Source organism: Salvelinus namaycush, chromosome 29 (assembly GCF_016432855.1).
Source record: "Salvelinus namaycush isolate Seneca chromosome 29, SaNama_1.0, whole genome shotgun sequence".
Lineage (NCBI taxonomy): Eukaryota > Metazoa > Chordata > Actinopteri > Salmoniformes > Salmonidae > Salvelinus > Salvelinus namaycush.
Window position 1 is genome coordinate 34,331,251 of NC_052335.1, and position 25,000 is coordinate 34,356,250.

General features: G+C 35.7%; 1 protein-coding gene across 1 annotated transcript in view; it reads left to right on the top strand.

Moving 5' to 3' along the window:
• LOC120024265 (ryanodine receptor 3-like) overlaps positions 1-25,000 on the top strand; it is a 257,642-nt gene that overhangs the window by 41,579 nt on the left and 191,063 nt on the right. Inside the window, exons 12-13 of the mRNA XM_038968460.1 lie at positions 1,628-1,692; positions 2,419-2,554. Of these exons, the coding sequence (XP_038824388.1) occupies positions 1,628-1,692; positions 2,419-2,554 (201 nt within the window). The remainder of the gene's footprint in view (positions 1-1,627; positions 1,693-2,418; positions 2,555-25,000) is intronic.

The following is a 25,000-nucleotide window of genomic DNA, read 5'->3' on the forward strand; positions in this document are numbered from 1 at the left end:
GGGGATGAGGGAGAGAGAGAGAGAGAACGGTGACAATGAGAAAGGGAGAACGATTGGAATAGTGAGGGAAAGAGAAAGAGGGGGGAGAGAAAGAGGGGGTAGGGAAGGAGTACTGAGAGCCATGGGGGAGCCAGGAGTTGATCCCCACTTTCTCAGAAAAGCTAACTGTCACTAACTGTCACCATCCTTCTCTCATTATCACGTCTAAATGAGTTCCTCGTGTGTCCTGACCTATCCTGGGGGAGGGAGAACTCACAGCCCAGGCAGCTACTCTTACACCTTGCTTGATTGGGTGTGATATCATACTTTACATCGGCTAATACCAGAGGTGACACTGATACTAGTGACAATAAATGACAGGGGACACATTTTAGATTCTCTATCAACGTGCACCTTCTACTCTGTAGTTAAATGGAATGCTGTATTTATTGGTTATCAGACGTAGTGGAATGCTGTATTTATTGGTTATCAGATGTAGTGGAATGCTGTATTTATTGGTTATCAGATGTAATTGAATGCTGTATTTATTGGTTATCAGACGTAGTGGAATGCTGTATTTATTGGTTATCAGATGTAATTGAATGCTGTATTTATTGGTTATCAGATGTAGTGGAATGCTGTATTTATTGGTTATCAGATGTAATTGAATGCTGTATTTATTGGTTATCAGATGTAATTGAATGCTGTATTTATTGGTTATCAGACGTAGTGGAATGCTGTATTTATTGGTTATCAGATGTAATTGAATGCTGTATTTATTGGTTATCAGACGTAGTGGAATGCTGTATTTATTGGTTATCAGATGTAATTGAATTCTGTATTTATTGGTTATCAGACGTAGTGGAATGCTGTATTTATTGGTTATCAGATGTAATTGAATGCTGTATTTATTAGTTATCAGATGTAATTGAATGCTGTATTTATTGGTTATCAGATGTAATTGAATGCTGTATGTATTGGTTATCAGATGTGATTGAATGCTGTATTTATTGGTTATCAGATGTAATTGAATGCTGTATTTATTGGTTATCAGATGTAATTGAATGCTGTATGTATTGGTTATCAGATGGAATTGAATGCTGTATTTATTGGCTATCAGATGTAGTGGAATACTGTATTTATTGGTTATCAGATGTAATTGAATGCTGTATTTATTAGTTATCAGATGTAATTGAATGCTGTATTTATTGGTTATCAGACGTAGTGGAATACTGTATTTATTGGTTATCAGATGTAATTGAATGCTGTATTTATTGGTTATCAGATGTAATTGAATGCTGTATTTATTGGTTATCAGATGTAATTGAATGCTGTATTTATTAGTTATCAGATGTAATTGAATGCTGTATTTATTGGTTATCAGACGTAGTGGAATACTGTATTTATTGGTTATCAGATGTAATTGAATGCTGTATTTATTGGTTATCAGATGTAATTGAATGCTGTATTTATTGGTTATCAGACATAGTGGAATGCTGTATTTATTGGTTATCAGATGTAATTGAATGCTGTATTTATTGGTTATCAGACGTAATTGAATGCTGTATTTATTGGTTATCAGATGTAATTGAATGCTGTATTTATTGGTTATCAGATGTAATTGAATGCTGTATTTATTGGTTATCAGATGTAATTGTCCACATCCAGGGGTCGGCAGAGCCAGGGTTGATTCATTTCTGGAGGCTTGGCAGTGTACAGGATGTCTCTGTTTTGTTGTACTGTGTATACTGCTTAAACCCAGAGTTGTGTATGTTAGGGTTTCAAAATACAGAGGCAATTAGCAAGCAAGCAGAAGCCTCATTTTATATTCTCCAACCTGAAAGAGACTATTGCATATGCAAATGCATCTCTTTTCATGTAGGAAGTTCTAGGAACATGCACCACTGTGATGGACTCATACAACGTCTCATTATAGCACCCTAATAACTATATAGTGCACTACTTCTGATCAGGGTCCATAAAGCTCTGGTCAAATATAGTGCACTACTTCTGATCAGGGTCCATAAAGCTCTGGTCAAATATAGTACACTACTTCTGACCAGGGTCCATAAATCTCTGGTCAAATATAGTACACTACTTCTGACCAGGGTCCATAAAGCTCTGGTCAAATATAGTGCACTACTTCTGATCAGGGTCCATAAAGCTCTGGTCAAATATAGTACACTACTTCTGACCAGGGTCCATAAATCTCTGGTCAAATATAGTGCACTACTTCTGATCAGGGTCCATAAAGCTCTGGTCAAATATAGTACACTACTTCTGACCAGGGTCCATAAATCTCTGGTCAAATATAGTGCACTACTTCTGATCAGGGTCCATAAAGCTCTGGTCAAATATAGTGCACGACATAGTGAATAGGGTTATTTTGGGGATGCAGCCCTTGTATGACCACCCCGGTGTGTTGTGCATGTGTTTCAGGGCATGCTGACCCTGCTGGTGATGTGCATCGACCGGCTCAACCTGTACAACAGCGCCGCCCACTTTGGAGAGCATGCTGGGGAAAAGGCTGGGGCGGCATGGAAGAACATCCTCAACCTACTCTACCAACTACTGGGTAAGAGAACCTTTAGGGTGATGGATGCACACAGGAACACACATACACACAGGAACACACACACACCTCCCTGAGCCCCATTTGGAGAGCAGCTCTGTTGACAGGACTGACATCTCAGTTATTTTGTGGTCAGTCACAGGGGAGAGAGAGAAGAGAGAGAGAGAAAGAGAGAGAAGAGAGAGAGAGAAAGAGACGAGAGGGAAGAGAGAAGGAAGAGAAGAGAGAAAGAGAGAGAGAGGAGAGAGAGAAGACGATAGACAGAGAGACAGAGAGACAGAGACAAGAGAGACAGAGAGAGACAGAGAGAAAGAGAGAGAGGGGAAAGAGAGACAGAGAGAGACAGAGAGAAAGAGAAAGAGAGAAATAGACAGATAGACAGAGAGACAGAGAGACAGAGACAAGAGAGAGGAAGAGAAAGAGAGAAGGAGACGAGAGGGGAAAGAGAGACAGAGAGAGACAGAGAGAAAGAGAAAGAGAGAAATAGACGGATAGACAGAGAGAGACAGAGAGACAGAGAGAGAAAGAGAAGGGATGAAGCTTCATCACATGAATAAAAGTGTGACCGGTTCTTAACACCCTATCCTGTCTGCCTTCTGGGTACAGTGATGTCATGATGAAGTGTTGAGGCACCCCATTCGTCCCAAATAGCACCCTATTCCCTATGCAGTGCACTAGTTTTTACCACAGCCCATAGGCATATATACGAATGACCCCTTAAAAAGTTTCAGTAAGTGTTGTCCACCTTTTGTTGTCCTAGAAACAGGCCCATGGTTTTAACAAGTTCCTCTCAGTTCACCTTGACCTCACTCATATTCATCAGCTGTTCTTCCACACAATAACCCAAAACGGGTCACCATGAAGACTGCCAGTGCCTCCCTTTTTTCCATTCTTTCTCAATCCCATTGTTTGTCTCCCTCCCTCCCTCTATCTCTGTCTAGACTAGAGACACTAGACACTCTGCCAGTGCAGTCTGCTGAGAGAGAGAGCGAGAGAGGAGAGAGAGAGGGGAGTGTTTTAGAATGTTGTACAGTAGAGTGTTGTATAGTAGAGTGTTGTATAGTAGAGTGTTGTATAGTAGAGTGTTGTATAGTAGAGTGTTGTGTAGTAGAGTGTTGTATAGTAGAGTGTTGTATAGTAGAGTGTTGTATAGTAGAGTGTTGTATAGTAAGTGTTGTAAGTGTTGATATATGTTGTATAGTAGAGTGTTGTATAGTAGAGTGTTGTACAGTAGAGTGTTGTAGAGTGTTGTATAGTGTTGTATAGTAGAGTGTTGTATAGTAGAGTGTTGTATAGTAGAGTGTTGTATAGTGTTGTATAGTAGAGTGTTGTATAGTAGAGTGTTGTATAGTAGAGTGTTGTATAGTAGAGTGTTGTATAGTAGAGTGTTGTATAGTAGAGTGCTGTATAGTGTTGTATAGTAGAGTGTTGTATGGTAGAGTGTTGTAGAGTGTTGTATAGTAGAGTGTTGTATGGTAGAGTGTTGTATAGTAGAGTGTTGTATAGTAGAGTGTTGTATAGTAGAGTGTTGTATAGTAGAGTGTTGTATGGTAGAGTGTTGTATAGTAGAGTGTTGTATAGTAGAGTGTTGTATAGTATAGTGTTGTATAGTAGAGTGTTGTATAGTAGAGTGTTGTATAGTAGAGTGTTGTATAGTAGAGTGTTTGTATGGTAGTGGTTGTATAAGTATAGTGTTGTATAGTAGAGTGTTGTATAGTAATGTGTTGTATAGTAGAGTGTTGTAGGTATGAGTGTTAGTAGTAGTTCTAGTAAGTGTTGTATAGTAATGTGTTATCGTATGTTGTAGAGTGTTGTATAGTAGAGTGTTGTATAGTAGTAGTGTTGTATAGTATAGTGTTTGTAATAGTAGAGTGTTAGTAATTGTAGTATAGTAGTGTTGGTATAGTAGAGTGTTGTATAGTATAGTGTTGTATGTAGGTTGACTAGTAGAGTGTTGTATGTAAGTGTTTTGTATAGTAGAGTGGTTGTAGAGTGTTGTAAGAGGTAGAGTGTTGTATGGTAGAGTTGTTGTTATAGTAAGTGTTGTATAGTAGAGTGTTGTATAGTAGAGTTTGTTAGTAGAGTGTTTGTATAGGTAGAGTGTTGTATGGTAGAGTGTTGTATAGTAGAGTGTTTATAGTAGATGTTGTATAGTAAAGTGTTGTATAGTAGAGTGTTTGTATAGTAGAGTGTTATGTGAAGTGTTTGTATAGTAGAGTGTTGTATGGTAAGAGTGTTGTATAGTAGAGTGTTGTATAGTAGAGTGTTTGTATAGTAGATTGATGTGTTGTATAGTAGATGCTGTATAGGTTTGTTAGTAGAGTGTTGTATGGTAGAGTGTTGTATAGTAGGTGTTGTAAGTGGAAGAGTGTTGTATAGTATAGTGTTGTAAGTTAGTAGAGTGTTGTAGAGTGTTTGTATAGTAGAGTGTTGTAAGTAGAGTGTTGTATAGTATAGTGGTTGTATACGTAAGAGTGTTTGTATGTAGAGTGTTTGTATAGTATAGTGTTGTATAGTAAGTGTTGTAGATGTGTTGTATAGTAGAGTGTTTGTATGTAGAGTGTTTGTATAGTAGAGTGTTGTATAGTAGAGTGTTGTATAGTAAGTGTTGTATGTTAAGTGATTGTATGGTAGAGTGTTGTATGGTGAGTTTGTTATATGTAGACGGTGTTGTATAGTAGAGTGTTGTATAGTAGAGTGTTGTAGAGAGTGTTGTTAGTATGAGTGTTTTGTAGAGTGTTGTATAGTAGAGTGTTGTATGGTAGAGTGTTGTATAGTTAGAGTGTTGTTAAGGTGCTTGTATAGTAGAGGTGTTGTACGAGTAGAGTGTTGTATATGGTAGTAGTGTTTGTATAGTATAGTGTTGTATAGTTAAAGTAAGTGTTTATAGTAAGTGTTGTAGAGTTGTATAGTAGAGTGTTGTAAGTGGTATGTTTGTTATGTAGAGGTGTGTAATGTGAGCAGTGTTGTATAGTAGAGTGTTGTATGGTAGAGTGTTGTATAGTAGAGTGTTGTAGAGTGTTGTATAGTAGAGTGTTGTATGGTAGAGTGTTGTATAGTAGAGTGTTGTATAGTAGAGTGTTGTATAGTAGAGTGTTGTAGAGTGTTGTATGGTAGAGTGTTGTATAGTAGAGTTGTTTGTATGTAGAGTGTTGTATGTAGGTGTGAGAAGTGTTGTATAGTAGAGTGTTGTATGGTTAAGGGTTGTATAGTAGAGTGGTGTGTATAGTGTTGTATAGTAGAGTGTTGTATGGTAGATGTTGTATAGAGTGTTGTATAGTAGAGTGTTGTTAGTAGAGTGTTGTATAGTAGAGTGTTGTATAGAGAGTGTTGTATGTAGAGGTTTTGTATAGTAAGTGTTATAGTATAGTGTTGTATAGTAAGAGTGTTGTATGTATGAGTGTTGTATGAGTGTTTGTATATAGAGTGTTGTATGGTAGAGTGTTGTATAGTAGAGTGTTTGTATAAGTAGAGTGTTGTATAGTAAGTGTTGTATAGTAGAGTGTGTAGTATGTAGTAGGTGTTGTATAGTAGAGTGTTGTATAGTTAGTGAAGTGTTGTATAGTATGTTGTAGATGTATAGTAAGAGTGTTGTATAGTAGAGTGTTGTAGAGTGTTGTATAGTAGAGTGTTGTATGGTAGAGTGTTGTATAGTAGAGTGTTGTATAGTAGAGTGTTGTATAGTAGAGTGTTGTTATGTAGAGTGTTTGTATAGTAGAGTGCTGTATAGTGTTTTATAGTAGAGTGTGTATGTAGAGTGTTGTATGTAGTGTTGTATAGTAGAGTGTTGTATAGTATGAGATGTGTTGTGTATAGTATAGTGTTGTATAGTAGAGAGTGTTTGTAGAGTGTATGTATAGTAGAGTTGTTTGTAATCAGTAGAGTGTTGTATAGTTGAGTAGTGTATAGTGAGAGTGTTGTATAGTAGAGTGTTGTATAGTAAGTGTTTTGTGATAGTAGAGTGTTTGTAGAGTGTTGTATATGTAGAGTGTTTTGTATGGTAGAGTGTTGTATAGTAAGTGTTGATATAGTAGAGTGTTGTATAGTAAGAGTTGTTGTATGTAGAGTGTTTATGTAGTGTTGTATGGTAGAGTGTTGTATAGTAAGGTTGTTATGTAGCTGTTGTATAGTAGAGTGTTGTATAGTAGAGTGTGTAGTAGTGTTGTATAGTATAGGTGTGTAAGTAGAGTGTTGTATAGTAGAGTGTTGTTGGTAGAGTGTTTGTATAGTAGAGTGTTGTAGAGTGTTGTATTAGTAGAGTGCTGTAAGTAGAGTGTTGTTATAGTAGAGTGTTGTATAGTATGTGTTGTATAGTAGAGTGTTGTATAGTATGAGTGTTAGTAAGTATGTTGTATGTATAGTTTGTAGGTTTTATAAGTAGAGTGTTGATGGTAGAGTGTTGTAGTAGAGTGTTGTATAGTAGAGTGTTTATAGTAGAGTGTTGTATAAGTATAGTGTTGATATAGTACAGTGTTGTAGAGTGTTGTATAGTAGAGTGTTGTGTAGAGTGTGTATAGTAGAGTGTTGTATAGTAGATGTGGTTGTATAGTAAGGTTTGTATATAAGTGTTTTGTATAGTAGGTGTGTATAGTAGAGTGTTGTAGAGTGTTGTATAGAGAGTGTTGTATGAGGTGTGTGTGTATAGTGTTAGTATATAACTGTGTTTGTATAGTAGAGTTGTATAGTAGAGTGTTGTATGAAGTGTTTATAGTCGAGTGTTGTATAGTAAGACTGTGTATAGTGAAGTGTTGTATAGTAGGACGTGTTTGGTATAGTAAGTGTTGTATAGAGTGAGAGTGTTGTAGAGTTTGTTGGTAGTGTGTGAAGTTTCGTTAGTAGAGTGTTTAAGTAGAGTGTGTATGTAAGTGTTGTATATAGGTGTAGAGTGTTGTATAGTAGAGTGTTTGTTGGTAGTTTATAGTAGAGTGTTGTATAGTAAGTGTTGTATAGTAGAGTGGTTGTAGTAGCTGTTTGTCTAGTCAGAGTGTTGTATAGGTAGAGTGTTTGATTAGAGTGTTGTATAGTAGACTGTTGTATAGTAGAGTGTTGTTAGTAGTACGTGTGTCATATAGAGTGTTTGTATAGTATGAGTGTTGTATATTTGAGTAGATGTTTTATATTAGACTGTTTGTCATAGTACGACGTGTTTAGAGTTTGTAAAGTAGAGTCTGTTGGTCTATATGTAGAGTGTTGTATAGTAGAGTGTTGTATAGTAGATGTTGTATAGTAGAGTGTTGTATAGTAGAGTGTTGTATAGTAGAGTATTGTAGAGTGTTGTATAGCATAGCATTGTATACTATAGTGCTGTACAGTAGAGTGCTGTATAGTAGAGTGTTGTATAGTAGATTGTTGTATAGTATAGTGTTGTATAGTATAGTATTGTATAGTGTTGTGTAGGTAGTAGAGTTTGTGTAAGTAGAGTTTCGTTATAGTAGAGTGTGTATAGTAGAGTGTGTATAGTAGAGTGTGTATAGTAGAGTGAGTATAGTGAGTATAGTATAGTGTGTATAGTAGAGTGTGTATAGTAGAGTGTGTATAGTAGAGTGTTGTATGTGTTCGTAAGTGTTGTATAGTGAGTGTTGTCGTAGTAGAGTGTTTATAAGTCGAGTTGTTGTATAGTGTTTTTTTTTTTTTTTCATGTACGTAGAGTGTTGTATAGCTAGCGGGAGTAGTTTTGTATAGTTAGTTGATATAGATATGTATCGTGGTGATAGTGCTTACGTAGTGGTTGTATCGTAGAGTGTTTGTATAGTAGAGTGCTTGTAAGTAGAGTAGTTGTATGGTAGATGTTGTAGTGTAGAGTGGTGTTGAGTGTTGTATAGTAAGTGTTGTATGAGTAGAGTGTTGTTAGTAGAGTGTTGTATAGTGAGTTGTATGTATATAGTGTTGTATATCTAGACGTGTTTTATGGTAATGTGTATAGAGTGTTGTATGTAGAGTGCTGTATAGTAGAGTGTTGTATGTGTGATAGGTTGTATACGTAGAGTGTTGTATCGCATAGATGTTACTGTAGCTGATAGTGATGTTATAGTAGAGTGTTGTAATATAGAGTTATGAGAGTGTTGTTAGTAGAGTTGTAGTGTGTATAGTAGAGTGGTTTGTATAGTAGAGTGTTTATTGTATAGTAGAGTGTTGTATAGTAGAGTGCTGTATAGTGATTGTATAAGTATAGTGTTGTATGAGTAGAGTGTTGTATAGTAGAGTGGTTGTACTATGTATGAAGTGTTGTATAGTAGTAGTGTTGTAATAGTAGAGTGTTGTAAGTGTTGTATAGTAGCGTGTTGTATCGTAGAGTGTTGTATAGTTGGTGTATAGTAGAGTTTTTATAGTAGAGTGGTTGTTGTTGCAGTAATGTTGGGGTTTGATAGTAGTGTATGAGGTGTTGTATAGTCAGAGTGTTGTATAAGTAGAGTGTTGATCAGTGGTGTCTAAGAGTGTTGTATAGTAGAGTGTTGTATGAGATGGATAGTAGAGTTTGCATTAGAGATGTTTGATAGATAGGAACTGTAGAGGTGTATAGTAGAGTGTTTAGGTTCTATGTAGAGTTTACCTAGTGTGTATAGTAGAAAGTGTTTTAGTAGTGTAGGTTTTAGAGAGTTTGTATAGTAGATGCGTATAGTGTCTGTATAGTAGAGTGTTTGTATGGTAGAGTGTTTGGTATAGTAGAGTGTTGTATGTAGATGGCTATAGATAGTGTTGTATAGTAGAGTGTTTAGGGTTATAGTAGGTGTTTAAGTAGAGTGTGTATGTATGAGTGTTGTATGATAGAGTGTTCGTATGAGCAGTGTGTGTATAGTATGAGTGTTGTATAGTAGAGTGTTGTAGAGTGTTGTGTATAGTAGAGTGTATAGTAGTAACGTGTGTATAGTAGAGTGTTGTATAGTAGAGCTTGTATAGTAGAAGTGTTGTAGTAGGAGTGTGCTTGTTATGGTAGAGTGTTGTATGGTAGAGTGTTGTATACGTAGAGTGTTGTATAGTAGAGTCGATGTTAATAGTAGTAGTGTTGGTAGTAGGTGCTTGTTAGTAGAGTGTTGCTAGAGTTGTATAGTAGTGTTGTATGAAGAGTGTTGTATAGTAGTGCAGTGATGTATAGTAGAGTGCTGTATAGGAGAGTGCTGTATAGTAGAGTGTTTAGTATAGTGTATGTAGCGTGTTGTATAGGTTAGAGGTGTTGTAGAGTGTTGCTAGCTACGAGTGTTGATAGTAGACTGTGTATAGTAGAGTGTTTTTAGATATAGTAGATGTTTGTATGTAGAGTTTGTATAGTAGAGGTTTGTAGAGATGGTGTATGGTAAGGTTGTATGAAGTAGAGTGTTGTATAAGTAGAGTTGTATGTAGAGTGTTGTATAATGAGAGTGTTGTAGTAGAGTGTTGTATGTAGAGTGTTGTATAGTAGAGTGTTGTATAGTAGGGGAAGTGGGTTGTAGAGACGTTGTTGGTAGAGTCGTTGTATAGTAGTAGTGTTGTATGGTAGAGTGTTGTATAGTAGAGTGTTGTAAGTGTTGTATAGTAGAGTGTTGTATGTAGAGTGTTGTAAGAGATGTTGTATAGTAGTGTGTATAGTAAGAGTGGTTGTTAGTAGTTTAGAGTGTTGTATAGTAGAGTGTTGTATACGTAGAGTGTTGTATAGTAGAGTGTTGTATGTAGAGTGCTGTTATTGTTGTATATTAGAGTGTCTTTGGAATGGTAGAGTGTTGTATGGTAGAGTGTTGTAGAGTGTTGTATAGTAGAGTGTTGTATGGTAGAGATGTTTGTATAGTATAGTGTTTGTATAGTAGAGTGATTGTATAGTAGAGTGTTGTATAGTAGAGTGTTTGTACTGGTAAGTGTTGTATTAGTAGAGCTGTGTATACGTAGAGTGTTGTAATGTATACAGGTGTTTGTATAGTAAGAGTGTTGTATAGTAGACGTGTTGTAGAGAGTGGTTGTATCGTAGAGTGTTGTATGGTAAAGTGTTGTTATTATAGTGGTGTGTATAGTAGATTGTTGTATAGTAGAGTGTTGTAATAGTAAGAGTGTTTGTATAGGTAGAGTTGCTGGTACTAGTGTTGTCTAGTAGATGTTGTATGGTAAGTGTTGTAATAGTAGAGTGTTGTATAGTAGAGCTGTTGTATAAGTATAGTGTTGTATGTAGAGTGTTGTAGAGTGTGTATAGTAGAGTGTATGTATAGTAGAAGTGTTTATAGTATGAGTCGTTGTATAGTTGTAGAGTTTGTATAGTAGATGATAGTGTTGTATAGGGTTTTTGTAAGTAAGGTGTTGTATATGTAGAGGTGTTTGTAAGAGAGTGTTTGTATTAGAGTGGTTTTAAAGTGTGTAAGTACGTGTTGTATAGTAGAGTTTGTATCAAGTATGTATAGTGTTTGTATAGTAAAGAGTGTTGTATCGATAAGTGTTTGTTAGTGTGTAGTAAAGTTTGTATAGGTAAGAGTGTTAGTAGGTGTGTATGAGGTGTTTTGTATAGTAGTTGTATGTATAGGTGTTGAGTAGAATGTTTCTATTGTATTAAAGTGTGATAAGAGTGTTGTAATTATTGTGAGAGTGTTGTATAGTATGTGTTTTAGAGTGTTGTATAGTATGTCTGTTATAGGTAGAGTGTTGTATAGTAGAGTGTTGTACTAGTATGTGTTTATAGTAGATTTGTTTGTATAGGTGTTGTATAGTATATTTTCTATATAGTGTTGTAGGTGTTGTATAGTAGAGTGTTGTAAGTAGTGTTGTAATGGTAGTAGTGTATTAGTGTGTAGAGTGTTGTAGAGTAGATTTTGTATAGTAGAGTTGTTTGAATGTAGGAGTGTTGTATAGTAGACTTGTATGTAGTAGCTGTTGTATAGTAGAGTGTTGTATGTAGATGGTTGTAAGTGGTTGTGATAGTAGAGTCGTTGTATAAGTAAGCCTGTTGTAACTAGTAGAGTGTTGTATGTAGATGTTGTATATGTAGCTTATTGTATAGTATAGTGTTTTATGATAGAGTGTTGTATATTAGAGTGTTTGCAGAGTTGTGTTTGTATGAGTGTGTAGTAGGCTGTTGTATTTAGAGTGTGTTGTAAGTTCTGATAGTTGGTTTGTATAGTAGACTGTTTGTTAGTAGGTGTTTGTTTATACGTGTGTGTATAGTAGACTTGTATGTGTTTGTAGTGATGATGTTGTAAGTAGTACGTGTTGTAATAGTAGAGTGTGTAATGGCTATGTTGTATAGTAGAGTGTTGTATAGTAGAGTGTTGTAAGTTTTGTATAGTAAGGTGTTGTCTTAGTAGAGTGTGTCTATAGAGTGTTGTATAGGTGTTGTATGTAGAGGGTTTTGAAGTGTTTGTAGAGTGTTGTATAGTAGAGTGTTGTATGTAAGTAGTTTTGTATAGTAGACGTGTTTAGTGTAAGTAGAGTGTTTGTATGTAGAGTGTTGTATAGTAGATGTTGTATGGATGTGTTGTATAGTAGAGTGGTTTATAGTAAGAGTGTTGTAGTTTTGTATGTATGAGTTTTGTATAGTATAGTGTTGTATATGAGTGATGTATGTAAGTGTGTATGTTTATAGTAGAGTGTTTTGGTTAGAGTTGTGTATATGTAGTGTTGTAGTAGATGTTGTATAGTAGAGTGTTGTTTAATAGTGAGTTTAGTGTGTATAGTAGCAGTGCTTGTATAAGTCGTTTGTATAGTAGAGTGTTGTATGGTAGAGTGTTTGTATAGTATAGAGTGTTGTATAGTAGAGTGTTTGTATGAGTGTTGACGTAGTGTTTTATAAGTAAGTGTTGTAGAGTTAAGAGTTTTTATGATGTTTATGTAGAGTGTTGTTAATAGTAGAGTGTTGTATTAGGTGTGTAAGTGTGTTGTTGTAGTGTTATAGTTAAGCAGTGTTGTATGATAGTTTAGTAAGTGTGTATCGTAAGTGATTGTATATAAGTGTTGTAGTAGGTTTAGATGTTGTATAGTAAGTTTGTTAGTAGTGTGTATGTATAGGTGTTGTATAGTAGAGTGTTGTAAGTAGAGTGTTGTATAGTTAACAGTGTGTATCGTAGATTGTGTGTGTTGTATGTAGAGTGTTTGTGTAGAGTGTGTAGAGAGTGTATATAGTGTGAGGTAAGTTTGAGTGTTGTATGTAAGTAGGAGGTGGTAGACGTGTTGTATAGTAGATGTTGTATAGTAGAGTGTTGTATGAGAGTGTTGTATGAGTTGTTGTTTTATGTTTAGAGTGTTGTATAGTAGAGTCGTTTGTATGGTAGAGTGTTGATAGTAGAGTGTTGTAGAGTATTGTGTAGATGTAGAGTTGCTTGTACTAGTATCAGTGTTTAAGTAGAGTGTTGTATAGTAGGTAGTGTGTTGTATAGTAGAGTGTGTATGGTGTTAAATAAGTAGTTTTGTGAGTGTTTGTAGAGTGTTGTATAGTAAGAGTGGTTGTAGATGTTGTATTAGATGAGTAGTTGTCTGGTGAAGTTGTATCGTGATGTTTTGTATAGTAAATGAGTAGCAGTGTTGTATAGTAGCGTTTTGTTAATTAGATGTTTGATAGTATAGTGTTGTAGTAGTGTTGTATAGTAGGTGTTTGTAGTTGGTAGGTAGTGTTGTATAGTAGATGTTTGTTATATAGAGTGTTATTTAGTGTATGTCAGGTGTTGTATAGTAGGAGTGTTTTGTGTGATAGTAGTTTTGTATGGTAGAGTGTTGTCTGTTTATATGAGGTTGTATGAGTAAGTGTTGTATAGTAGAGTGTTGTATAGTAGAGTGGTTTGTAGTAGATTCTTTGTATATAGGTGTTGTATAGTAGAGTGTTTGTATGAGAGTGTAGGTGTTGTATAGTAACGTGTTGTATTGGTGGAGTGTTTGTATCAGTAGAGTGTTGTATATAGAGTGTTGCATATAGAGGTTGATATGTAGAGTGTTGTAGAGGTTTTGATAGTAAGTGTTGTATGGTAAAGTGTTGATAGTGAAGTGTTGTACGTGAGTGTATTGGTATCAGTGAGAGTTGTAGAGTTTATAGTAGGTGTGTATCTGTAATGTTCTAGTCGTGTATGTATAGTAAAGCTGATTGGTTTATGTAGCTGTGTGTATAGAGTATGTCTGTGTGATAGTGAGTGTTTATGGTCAGTCGTGATGTAGTGTGTCATCGGTAGACGTTGTAGTTATGTCTTTGTTAGTAGTGTTGTAGTGGATGTAAGGTTGTATGTAGTGTTGTCATCGTCATAGGTTGTATGAGCTCTCGTTGTTATGGTCTCGTAATGATGTGTTGATAGTAGAGTGTTCGTAGGTGTTGAAAGTAAGAGTGTTAGGTAGAGTGTTGTAAGTAATGTGTTTTAGTAAGGTTGTATAGTAGATGTTGTTGTAATTTGATTTAGACGTGTTGTATAGTAAGTGTTGTACCTAGTGTTGTAAGAGATGTTGTAAGTAGGTGCTGTATAGTGAGTGTTAGTAGAGTGTTGTATCGTAGAGTTTGTCTCGTCCGAGTGTTGTATAGTAGAGTGTTGTATACGTAGAGTGTTGTATAAGTAAGAGTACTTGTAGAGGGTGTAATAGCTACATATGTATCTAAGTAGAGTGTGTACAGTAGAGTGTTGTAATAGGGTTATATAGGTGTTGTTAGTAACGTTTTGTTGTTATAGTTAGTGTTGTAGAGTCGTTATGTATAGTATATTGTCTGGTAGTGGTTTGTTAGTGTATGTAATATAGTGTGTATAGTATGCGTGCTTGTCTACGTATACGTGTTGTTCGGTAGTAAGTGTTGTATCGTGGTTTGATAGTAGAGTGTTGTCTAGGTGTTGTATCGTGGTTGTTAGTAGGTTGTTATAGTAGAGTGTTTTATAGTACGTCGTGAGAGTGTTGTATCAGTCGCAGTGTTGTATCGGTCAGAGTGTTTTTAAGTCAGAGTGTTTGTCCATAGTAGAGTGTTGTAAAAGATGCAATACGTTATAGTAGGTGTGTATAGTAGAGATGTGTGTATATCGTGTATGATAGTAGACGTTTGTATTAAGTGTATGTAGAGTTTGTATAGGTTAGTAGATGTTGTTATAGTAGAGTGTTGTGGATAGTAGTTTGTATGTATGTAGATAGATGTGTTGTAGTTCTTTATAGTAGGTGTGTTCTAGTTTATAGTAGAGTTTTGATTGTATCGAGAGATTTTGTAATGGCGAGTTGTAGTAGTGTTGTATAGTAGAGTGTTGTATAGTGAGCTGTTGTATAGTAGTGTTTTATAGAGAGTGTTGTATAGTAGAGTGTGTATGTGTTATAGTAGAGTTATAGTGGTGGTTGTATTAGTGTGTTTGTAGATGGTGTACTTGTAAGTAGTGTGTAATAGCTTTATGTATTGACGTTTTTGTACGAGTTGAATAGTGCTGTATAGTGGAAGTAAGGTTTGTATGTAAGTGTTGATAGTAGTGTATAGTAGAGTTTGTACTAGTAATTTTAATGTAGATTTTGTAGAGTGTGAAGCATAGATGTATCTAGCTTAATAGAGTGCTGTAGTGAGTGTTTGTATGTATAGTTTTAAGTATTGTTTATGGTGTTGTAGTAGTAGATTTGTAGTATAGTAGAGTGGTTGTATAGTAGAGTGTTTTTAGTAAGTGTTGTATGGTAGAGTGTTGTTAGTAGTAAGATGTTGTATGTGTTTGTGTGTATAGAGTGTTGTAAGTAAGGTTGTATAGTATGATTGTTGTTCGTTTCGTCAGGTGTTTGTCTAGTGAGTTTTGTACTGGTTTTCGTGTTGTATAAGTAGAGTGTTGTAAGTAGTAGAGTGTGTGTATTAGCAGTAGTTTATCGTGTTTTAGGGTTGTGTAGTAGAGTGTTGTATAGCATAGCATTGTATACTATAGTGCTGTACAGTAGAGTGTTGTATAGTAGAGTGTTGTATAGTGGTGTTGTAGAGTGTTGATATAGTCGGTATTGTGAGTGTTGTATAACGTAAGTGTTGTATCGTAGAGTGTTGTATAGTGTTGTCTGTAGATTGTGTATAGGTAGAGTGTTGTATAGTAGTGTATATGTAGGAGTGTTTGTCTAGTCGCGTGTTGTATCGTATACGCGTGTTGTATAGTGATTGTCGTAGTCGAGTGTTGTTAGTAGACGTTGTTGTCTCGTAACGTGGTTGTATAGTGTGTGTTGTCGTCGTCAGAGTGTTGTCTATCTAGTGTTGTTCAGTCACGTGTTGTATGGTCAGCGTGTTGTCTCGTGCGTTGTTGTCTCGTCTGTGTTGTCGCGTGTTATGTCTAGTAGACTGTTGTATAGTCAGGCGTGTGTTGTATAGTCGCATGTTGTATAGTAGCGTGTTGTCATAGTAGAGTGTTGTATAGTAGTGGTTGTATAGTAGAGTGTTCTGTATAGTAGAGTGATTGCTCGTGCAGTGTTGTTCGTCGCGTGTTGTCATAGTAGCGTGTTGTATAGTAGAGTGTTGTATAGTAGGTGTTGTATGGTAGTGTTGTATAGTAGACGTGTTGTAGAGTGTGTTAGTAGAGTGGTGTATATAGAGTGTTGTAGAGTGTTGTATAGTAAGTGTTTTATAGTAGCTGTTGTATAGTAGAGTGTTGTATAGGTAGAGTGGTGTTGTATAGTGAGTGTTGTATAGTAGCAGTGTTGTCTGTAGCGTGTTGTATAGTGTGTTGTATAGTAGAGTGTTGTATAGTGAGTTTGTATAGTGAGTGTTGTATCGTAGTGTTGTATGTAGAGTGTGTATAGTATAGTGTGTATAGTAGAGTGTGTATAGTAGAGTGTGTATAGTAGAGTGTGTATAGTAGAGTGTGTATAGTGTGTATAGTATAGTGTGTAGTATACGAGGTGTTTGTAGATGTTGTAGTAGAGTGTTATGTAGATGTTTATAGTAGATGTTGTATAGTAGAGTGTTGTAAGTAGAGTGTGTGTTTCTATAGAGTGTTGTATAGTAGAGTGTTGTATGGTAGAGTGTTGTATAGTCGGAGTGTTGTAAGTAGAGTGTGTTGTAGGTTGTATAGTAGAGTGTTGTATAGTAGAGTGTTGTATAGTAGAGTGTTGTAGAGTATAGTGTTGTATAGTAGAGTGTTGTATAGTAGACTGTTGTATAGTAGAGTGCTGTATAGTAGAGTGCTGTATAGTGTTGTATAGTAGACTGTTGTATAGTAGAGTGTTGTAGAGTGTTGTATAGTAGAGTGTTGTATAGTAGAGTGTTGTATAGTAGAGTATTGTATAGTAGAGTGTTGTATAGTAGAGTGTTGTATAGTAGAGTGTTGTAGAGTATAGTGTTGTATAGTAGAGTGTTGTATAGTAGACTGTTGTATAGTAGAGTGCTGTATAGTAGAGTGCTGTAGAGTGTTGTATAGTAGAGTGTTGTATAGTAGAGTGTTGTAGAGTAGAGTGTTGTAGAGTGTTGTATAGTAGAGTGTTGTATAGCAGAGTGTTGTATAGTAGAGTGTTGTATAGTGTTGTATAGTAGACTGTTGTATAGTAGAGTGTTGTAGAGTGTTGTATAGTAGAGTGTTGTATAGTAGAGTGTTGTAGTAGTAGAGTGTTATATAGTGTTGTATTAGAGTGTTTGTATAGTAGAGTGTTGTATAGTGTTGTATAGTAGACTGTTGTATAGTAGAGTGTTGTATAGTGTTGTATAGTAGACTGTTGTATAGTAGAGTGTTGTATAGTGTTGTATAGCAGAGTGTTGTATAGTAGAGTGTTGTATAGTGTTGTATAGTAGACTGTTGTATAGTAGAGTGTTGTAGAGTGTTGTATAGTAGAGTGTTGTATAGTAGACTGTTGTATAGTAGAGTGTTGTAGAGTGTTGTATAGTAGAGTGTTGTATAGTAGAGTGTTGTAGAGTGTTGTATAGTAGAGTGTTGTAGAGTGTTGTATAGTAGAGTGTTGTATAGTAGAGTGTTGTATAGTAGAGTGTTGTAGAGTAGAGTGTTGTAGAGTGTTGTATAGTAGAGTGTTGTATAGCAGAGTGTTGTATAGTAGAGTGTTGTATAGTGTTGTATAGTAGAGTGTTGTATAGTAGAGTGTTGTAGAGTGTTGTATAGTAGAGTGTTGTATAGTAGAGTGTTGTATAGTAGAGTGTTGTATAGTAGAGTGTTGTATAGTGTTGTATAGTAGACTGTTGTATAGTAGAGTGTTGTAGAGTGTTGTATAGTAGAGTGTTGTATAGTAGAGTGTTGTATAGTAGAGTGTTGTATAGTAGAGTGTTGTATAGTAGAGTGCTGTATAGTAGAGTGCTGTATAGTGTTGTATAGTAGACTGTTGTATAGTAGAGTGTTGTAGAGTGTTGTATAGTAGAGTGTTGTATAGTAGAGTGTTGTAGAGTGTTGTAGAGTGTTGTGTAGTAGAGTGCTGTATAGTGTTGTGTAGTAGAGTGTTGTATAGTAGAGTGTTGTATAGTAGAGTGTTGTATAGTAGAGTGTTGTATAGTAGAGTGCTGTATAGTAGAGTGTTGTAGAGTGTTGTATAGTAGAGTGTTGTATGTGTAGTAGTGTTGTAATGTAGAGTGTTGTATAGTAGAGTGTTGTATAGTAGAGTGTTGTATAGTGTTGTAGAGTGTTGTATAGTAGAGTGTTGTATAGTAGAGTGTTGTATAGTAGAGTGTTGTATGGTAGAGTGTTGTATAGTAGAGTGTTGTATAGTAGAGTGTTGTATAGTAGAGTGTTGTATAGTAGAGTGTTGTAGAGTGTTGTATAGTAGAGTGTTGTATAGTAGAGTGTTGTATAGTATAGTGTTGGTAGAGTGTTGTTAGTAGAGTGTTGTATAGTAGAAGTGTTTGTAGAGTGTTGTATAGTAGAGTGTTGTATGGTATAGTGTTGTATAGTAGAGTGTTGTGTATAGTAGAGTGTGTATAGTGAGAGTGTTGTATAGTAGAGTGTTTGTATAGTGAGTGTGGTAGGTTAGGTGTGTGGTGGGGTGTGTTGTGGTGTTTTGTGAGGGGTGTATAGTAAGTGTTTATTGGTTTGTGAAGTGTTGTAAGTGTGTAGTAGTGTTGTATGGTAGATGTGAGGTGTTAGTAGAGTGTTGTATAGTGTTGTATGGTAGAGTGTTGTATAGTAGAGTGTTGTATAGTAGAGTGTTGTATGGTAGAGTGTTGTATAGTAGAGTGTTGTAGAGTGTTGTATAGTAGAGTGTTGTATGGTAGAGTGTTGTGTAGTAGAGTGTTGTATAGTAGAGTGTTGTATAGTGTTGTATGGTAGAGTGTTGTATAGTAGAGTGTTGTATAGTAGAGTGTTGTATGGTAGAGTGTTGTTATAGTAAGTGTTGTAAGTGTTGTATAGTAGAGTGTTGTAGTAGAGTGTGTATAGTGAGTGTTTATAGTAGAGTGTTGTGTAAGTAGAGTGTTGTAGAGAGTGTTGTATGTGTAGAGTGTTTTATAGTAGAGTGTTTGTATGTGTATAGTAGTGTTGTATGTAGAGTGTTGTAGAGTGTTTGTATAGTAGAGTGTTGTATAGTGTAGAGTGTTGTTAGTAGAGTGTTTGTAGAGTGTTGTATAGTAGAGTGTTGTATAGTAGAGTGTTGTAGAGTGTTGTATAGTAGAGTGTTGTATAGTAGAGTGTTGTATAGTATTGTATAGTAGAGTGTTGTATAGTAGAGTGTTGTATAGTAGAGTGTTGTATAGTGTTGTATAGTAGAGTGTTGTATAGTAGAGTGTTGTATAGTAGAGTGTTGTATAGTAGAGTGTTTATATGGTAGAGTTTTGTATAGTAAGTGTTGTATAGTAAGTGTTGTATAGTAGAGTTTTGTATAGTAGAGTGTTGTATGGTAGTGTTGTTAGTAGAGTTTTGTATAGTAATGTGTTGTATAGTATTTGTTGTATATGTATAGTGTTGTATAGTAGAGTGTTTGTAGAGTGTTTGTATAGTATATGTTTTGTATTTGTAGAGTGTTGTATAGTTATGTGTTGTATAGTAGTGTTGTATTATTATAGTAGTATTTGTATAGTAGAGTGTTGTATAGTATATGTGTGTATAAGTGTTGTGTATAGTAGAGTGTTGTATGGTAGAGTGTTGTATAGTAAGTTGTTTGTATATATATGTTGTATAGTAGTTTGTAGATAGTATAGTTTGTAGATTTTTTGTATGTTAGAGTTGTTGTATGTAAGTTTTGTTATATTATAGTTGTTGTATAGTAGAGTGTTTGTTATAGTAGTGTTTATTATTTGTTTTTTTATATTATATTATTTTTAGATTTTTTTTGTTAGTAGTTGTGTATTTTTTTTATTGTATAGTAGAGTGTTGTATAGTTAGAGTTTGTTGTATATTAGGTATTTGTATAGTAGAGTGTTGTATGTTATAGTTGTTGTATAGGTGTGTTGTTTGGTGAGTTTTGTAATAGTTGAGTGTATATGTAGAGTGTTTGTTTTGGTGTTGTGAGTGTTGTATAGTATAGTGTTGTAGTGTAGTTTGTGTATAGAGTGTTGTATGTGTAGAGTGTTGTATGGTGAGTGTTGTAGAGTTTTGTTAGTTGTGTGTAGTAGGTGTTGTTGTTGTGTTGTATGTTAGTGTTGTATAGTAGAGTGTTGTTAGTAGATGTGTTGTACAGAGTGTTGTATGTGAGTGTTGTGTGTGTTGTATAGTGGTGTTGTATGTGTAGGTGTTGTATGTAGGTGTTGTATAGTAGAGTGTTGTTGGTGGTGTTGTTGTGGTGTTGTAGAGTGTTGTATGTGTTGTTATTGGTAGAGTGTTGTTAGTAGATGTGTTGTAATATAGTGTTTGTTGTGGTGTTTGTAGTTGTTGTATGGTAGGAGTGTTGTATAGTGAGTGTTGTAGAGTGTTTGTATAGTGAGTGTTGTTAGTAGTTGTATGTAGAGTGTTGTATGGTAGTGTTGTATAGTGAGTGTTGTATGTGTTGTTAGTAGAGTGTGTGTAGTGGTGTTGTAGAGTGTTGTATAGTAGAGATGTAGATGTTTATAGATGTTGTATATAAGAGTGTTGTATAGAGAGTGTTGTATGTAGAGTGTTGTATAGTAGAGTGTGTATAGTGTTGTATAGTAGATGTGTTGTATGGTAGAGTGTTGTAAGTGTTGTATAGTAGAGTGTTTGTATGGTAGAGTGTTTGTATAGTAGAGTGTTGTGTAATAGTAGAGTGTTGTATAGTAGAGTGTTGTATAGTAGAGTGTTGTATGGTAGAGTGTTGTATAGTAGAGTGTTGTATAGTAGAGTGTTGTATAGTATAGTGTTGTATAGTAGAGTGTTTTTGTTATAGTGAGTGTTTGGTAGAGTGGTTGTATAGTAGAGTGTTGTATAGTAGAGTGTTGTATGTAGAGTGTGGTATAGTAGAGTGTTGTATGGTAGAGGTGGTTGATAGTAGAGTGTGTATAGAATGTTGTATAGTAGAGTGTTGATAGTAGAGTGTGTATAGTAGGTGTTGTATAGTATAGTGTGTATAGTGTTGTATAGTAGAGTTTGTATGGTAGAGTGTTGTATAGTAGAGTGTTGTATAGTAGAGTGTTGTATAGTATAGTGTTGTATAGTAGAGTGTTGTAGAGTGTTGTATAGTAGAGTGTTGTATAGTAGAGTGTTGTATAGTATAGTGTTGTATAGTAGAGTGTTGTATAGTAGAGTGTTGTATAGTATAGTGTTGTATAGTAGAGTGTTGTAGAGTGTTGTATAGTAGAGTGTTGTATGGTAGAGTGTTGTATAGTAGAGTGTTGTATAGTAGAGTGTTGTATAGTAGAGTGTTGTATAGTAGAGTGTTGTATGGTAGAGTGTTGTATGGTAGAGTGTTGTATAGTAGAGTGTTGTATAGTAGACTGTTGTATAGTAGAGTGTTGTATAGTAGAGTGTTGTAGAGTGTTGTATAGTATAGTGTTGTAGAGTGTTGTATAGTAGAGTGTTGTATGGTAGAGTGTTGTATAGTAGAGTGTTGTAGAGTGTTGTATAGTAGAGTGCTGTACAGTAGAGTGTTGTATAGTAGAGTGTTGTATAGTATAGTGTTGTATAGTAGAGTGTTGTATAGTATAGTGTTGTAGAGTGTTGTATAGTAGAGTGTTGTAGAGTGTTGTATAGTAGAGTGTTGTATGGTAGAGTGTTGTATAGTAGAGTGTTGTATAGTAGAGTGTTGTATAGTAGAGTGTTGTATAGTATAGTGTTGTATAGTATAGTGTTGTAGAGTGTTGTATAGTAGAGTGTTGTATGGTAGAGTGTTGTATAGTAGAGTGTTGTATAGTAGAGTGTTGTATATTAGAGTGTTGTATAGTATAGTGCTGTATAGTAGAGTGTTGTATAGTATAGTGTTGTATAGTAGAGTGTTGTAGAGTGTTGTATAGTAGAGTGTTGTATGGTAGAGTGTTGTTAAGTAGAGTGTTGTATAGTAGAGTGGTTTATAGTAGAGTGTTTTGTAGAGTAGACTGTTGTATAGTAAGAGTGTGTGTAATGTAAGAGTGTTGTATAGTCGAGTGTTGTATAGTAGATGTTGTATAGTAGAGTGTTGTATAGTAGAGTGTTGTATATGTAGAGTGTTTGTATAGTAAGATGTTTGTAGTAGAGTGTTGTAGAGTGTTGTATAGTAGAGTGTTGTATGGTAGAGTGTTGTATAGTAGAGTGTTGTATAGTAGAGTGTTGTATAGTAGAGTGTTGTATAGTATAGTGTTGTATAGTAGAGTGTTGTAGAGTGTTGTATAGTAGAGTGTTGTATGGTAGAGTGTTGTATAGTAGAGTGTTGTATAGTAGAGTGTTGTATAGTAGAGTGTTGTATAGTAGAGTGTTGTATAGTAGAGTGTTGTATAGTAGAGTGTTGTATAGTAGACTGTTGTATAGTAGAGTGTTGTATAGTAGAGTGTTGTATAGTAGAGTGTTGTATAGTAGAGTGTTGTATAGGGTTGTATAGTAGAGTGTTGTATATTAGACTGTTGTATAGTATTGTACAGTGTTGTAGAGTGTTGTAAAGTAGAGTGCTGTATAGTGTGGTATAGTAGAGTGTTGTATAGTAGAGTGTTGTATAGTAGATGTTGTATAGTAGAGTGTTGTATAGTAGAGTGTTGTATAGTAGAGTATTGTAGAGTATAGTATTGTATACTATAGTGCTGTACAGTAGAGTGCTGTATAGTAGAGTGTTGTATAGTAGATTGTTGTATAGTATAGTGTTGTATAGTATAGTATTGTATAGTGTTGTGTTGTGTAGTAGATTTTGTAAGTAGTGAGTTTTGTATAGTGAGTGTTTGTATAGTAGAGTGTGTGTATAGTATATTGTTGTATAGTAGAGTGTTGTATAGTGTTGTATGTATAGTGTTTGTATAGTAGATGTGTTATAATAGTGGTGTGTATATAGAGTTTGTATCGTAGAGTGTTGTATAGTAGAGTGTTGTGTAGTAGAGTGTTGTATAGCATAGCATTGTATACTATAGTGCTGTACAGTAGAGTGTTGTATAGTAGAGTGTTGTATGGTAGATTGTTGTATAGTATAGTGTTGTATAGTAGAGTATTGTATAGTGTTGTGTTGTGTAGTAGATTGCTGTATAGTAGAGTGTTGTATAGTAGAGTGTTTTATAGTAGAGTGTTGTATAGTAGAGTGTTGTATGGTAGAGTGTTGTATAGTAGAGTGTTGTATAGTGTTGTATAGTAGAGTGTTGTATAGTAGAGTGTTGTATAGTAGAGTGTTGTATAGTGTTGTATAGTAGAGTGTTGTATAGTAGAGTGTTGTATGGTAAAGTGTTGTATAGTAGAGTGTTGTATAGTAGAGTGCTGTATAGTAGAGTGTTGTATCGTGTTGTATAGGGTTGTATAGTAGAGTGTTGTATAGCATAGCATTGTATACTATAGTGCTGTATAGTAGAGTGTTGTATAGTAGAGTGTTGTATAGTAGAGTGTTGTAGAGTGTTGTATAGTAGAGTATTGTAGAGTGTTGTATAGTAGAGTGTTGTATAGTAGAGTGTTGTATAGTATTGTATAGTAGAGTGTTGTATAGTAGAGTGTTGTATAGTAGAGTGTTGTATAGTGTTGTATAGTAGAGTATTGTATAGTAGAGTGTTGTATAGTATTGTATAGTAGAGTGTTGTATAGTAGAGTGTTGTATAGTTAGAGGTGTTGTAAGTGTTGTATAGTGTTGTATGTAGAGTGTTGTTAGTAGAGTGTTGTATAGTGTTGTATAGTAGAGTGTTGTATAGTAGAGTGTTGTATAGTAGAGTGTTGTATAGTAGAGTGTTGTATAGTAGAGTGTTGTATAGTAGAGTATTGTAGAGTGTTGTATAGCATAGCATTGTATACTATAGTGCTGTACAGTAGAGTGTTGTATAGTAGATTGTTGTATAGTATAGTGTTGTATAGTAGAGTATTGTATAGTGTTGTGTTGTGTAGTAGATTGCTGTATAGTAGAGTATTGTATATTAGAGTGGTGTATATTAGTGTTGTGTAGTAGGGTGTTGTAAAGATTTCCAACTTGGTTTCATCAGACCAGAGAATCTTTTTTCCTTTAGGTGCCATTTGGCAAACTCCAATTGGGCTGTCATGTGCCTTTTACTGAGTAATGGGCTTTTTGGTACCCTTCCCCAGATCTGTGCCTCGACACAATCCTGTCTCGGAGCTCTACGGACAATTTGTTTGACGTCATGGCTTGGTTTTTGCTCTGACATTCACTGTCAACTGTGGGACCTTAAATAGACAGGCGTGTGTCTTTCCAAATCATGTCAAATCAATGTAATTTACCACAAGTGGACTAAAAATAAGTTGTAGAAACATCTCAAGGATGATCAATGGAAACAGGATGCACCGGAGCTCAATTTCAAGTCTCACAGCAAAGGGCCTGAATACTTATGTAATAAGAACTGTATGTTTTTTATGTTTAATACATTTGCAAAAATGTCTAAAATCCAGCTTTTGCTCTGTTATTATGGGGTGTTGTGTGTAAATTGATGAGGAAAATTTTTATTTAATACATTTTTGAATAAGTCTGTAACAAAATGCTGAAAAGGGGAAGGAGTCGGTCAAACATAGACAAGTGGTTTAGACGTGGATGTAGAAAGGAAACTCTCTTTTGCCTCTCTCTTCACCCTCTCACCCCTCTCACCCCTCTCACCCCTCTCACCCTCTCACCCCTCTGCAATGTCTGCATCGCCCTTTCATCCCTATCATTCCTCACCCCTCTCTCTTTTCCCTTACCTTTCTCTAGCCTCTCCAATCCATGGAAACATGAGCAACTGTACCCAGTTCTCCTCTTGACCTCACCCTCTCCTTCCTCTCGCCCCCACATACCCCTCCTCACCCTTCCTCCCTTCCTCCCTGTCTCCCCACATACCCCTCCTCACCCTCTCCTTCCTCTCACCCCCCAAACTCCTCCTCCGGTCTCCCCCATACCCCTCCTCACCCCTCTCCTTCCTCTCTCCCCCACATACCCTCCTCACCCTCTCCTCCTGTCTCCCCCCACATACCCCTCCTCACCCTCTCCTTCCTCTCACCCCCACAAACTCCTCCTCCCTGTCTCCCCCACATCCCCTCCTCACCCTCTCCTCCTGTCTCCCCCACATACCCCTCCTCACCCTCTCCTCCATGTCTCCCCCACATACCCCTCCTCACCCTCACCTTCCTCTCTCCC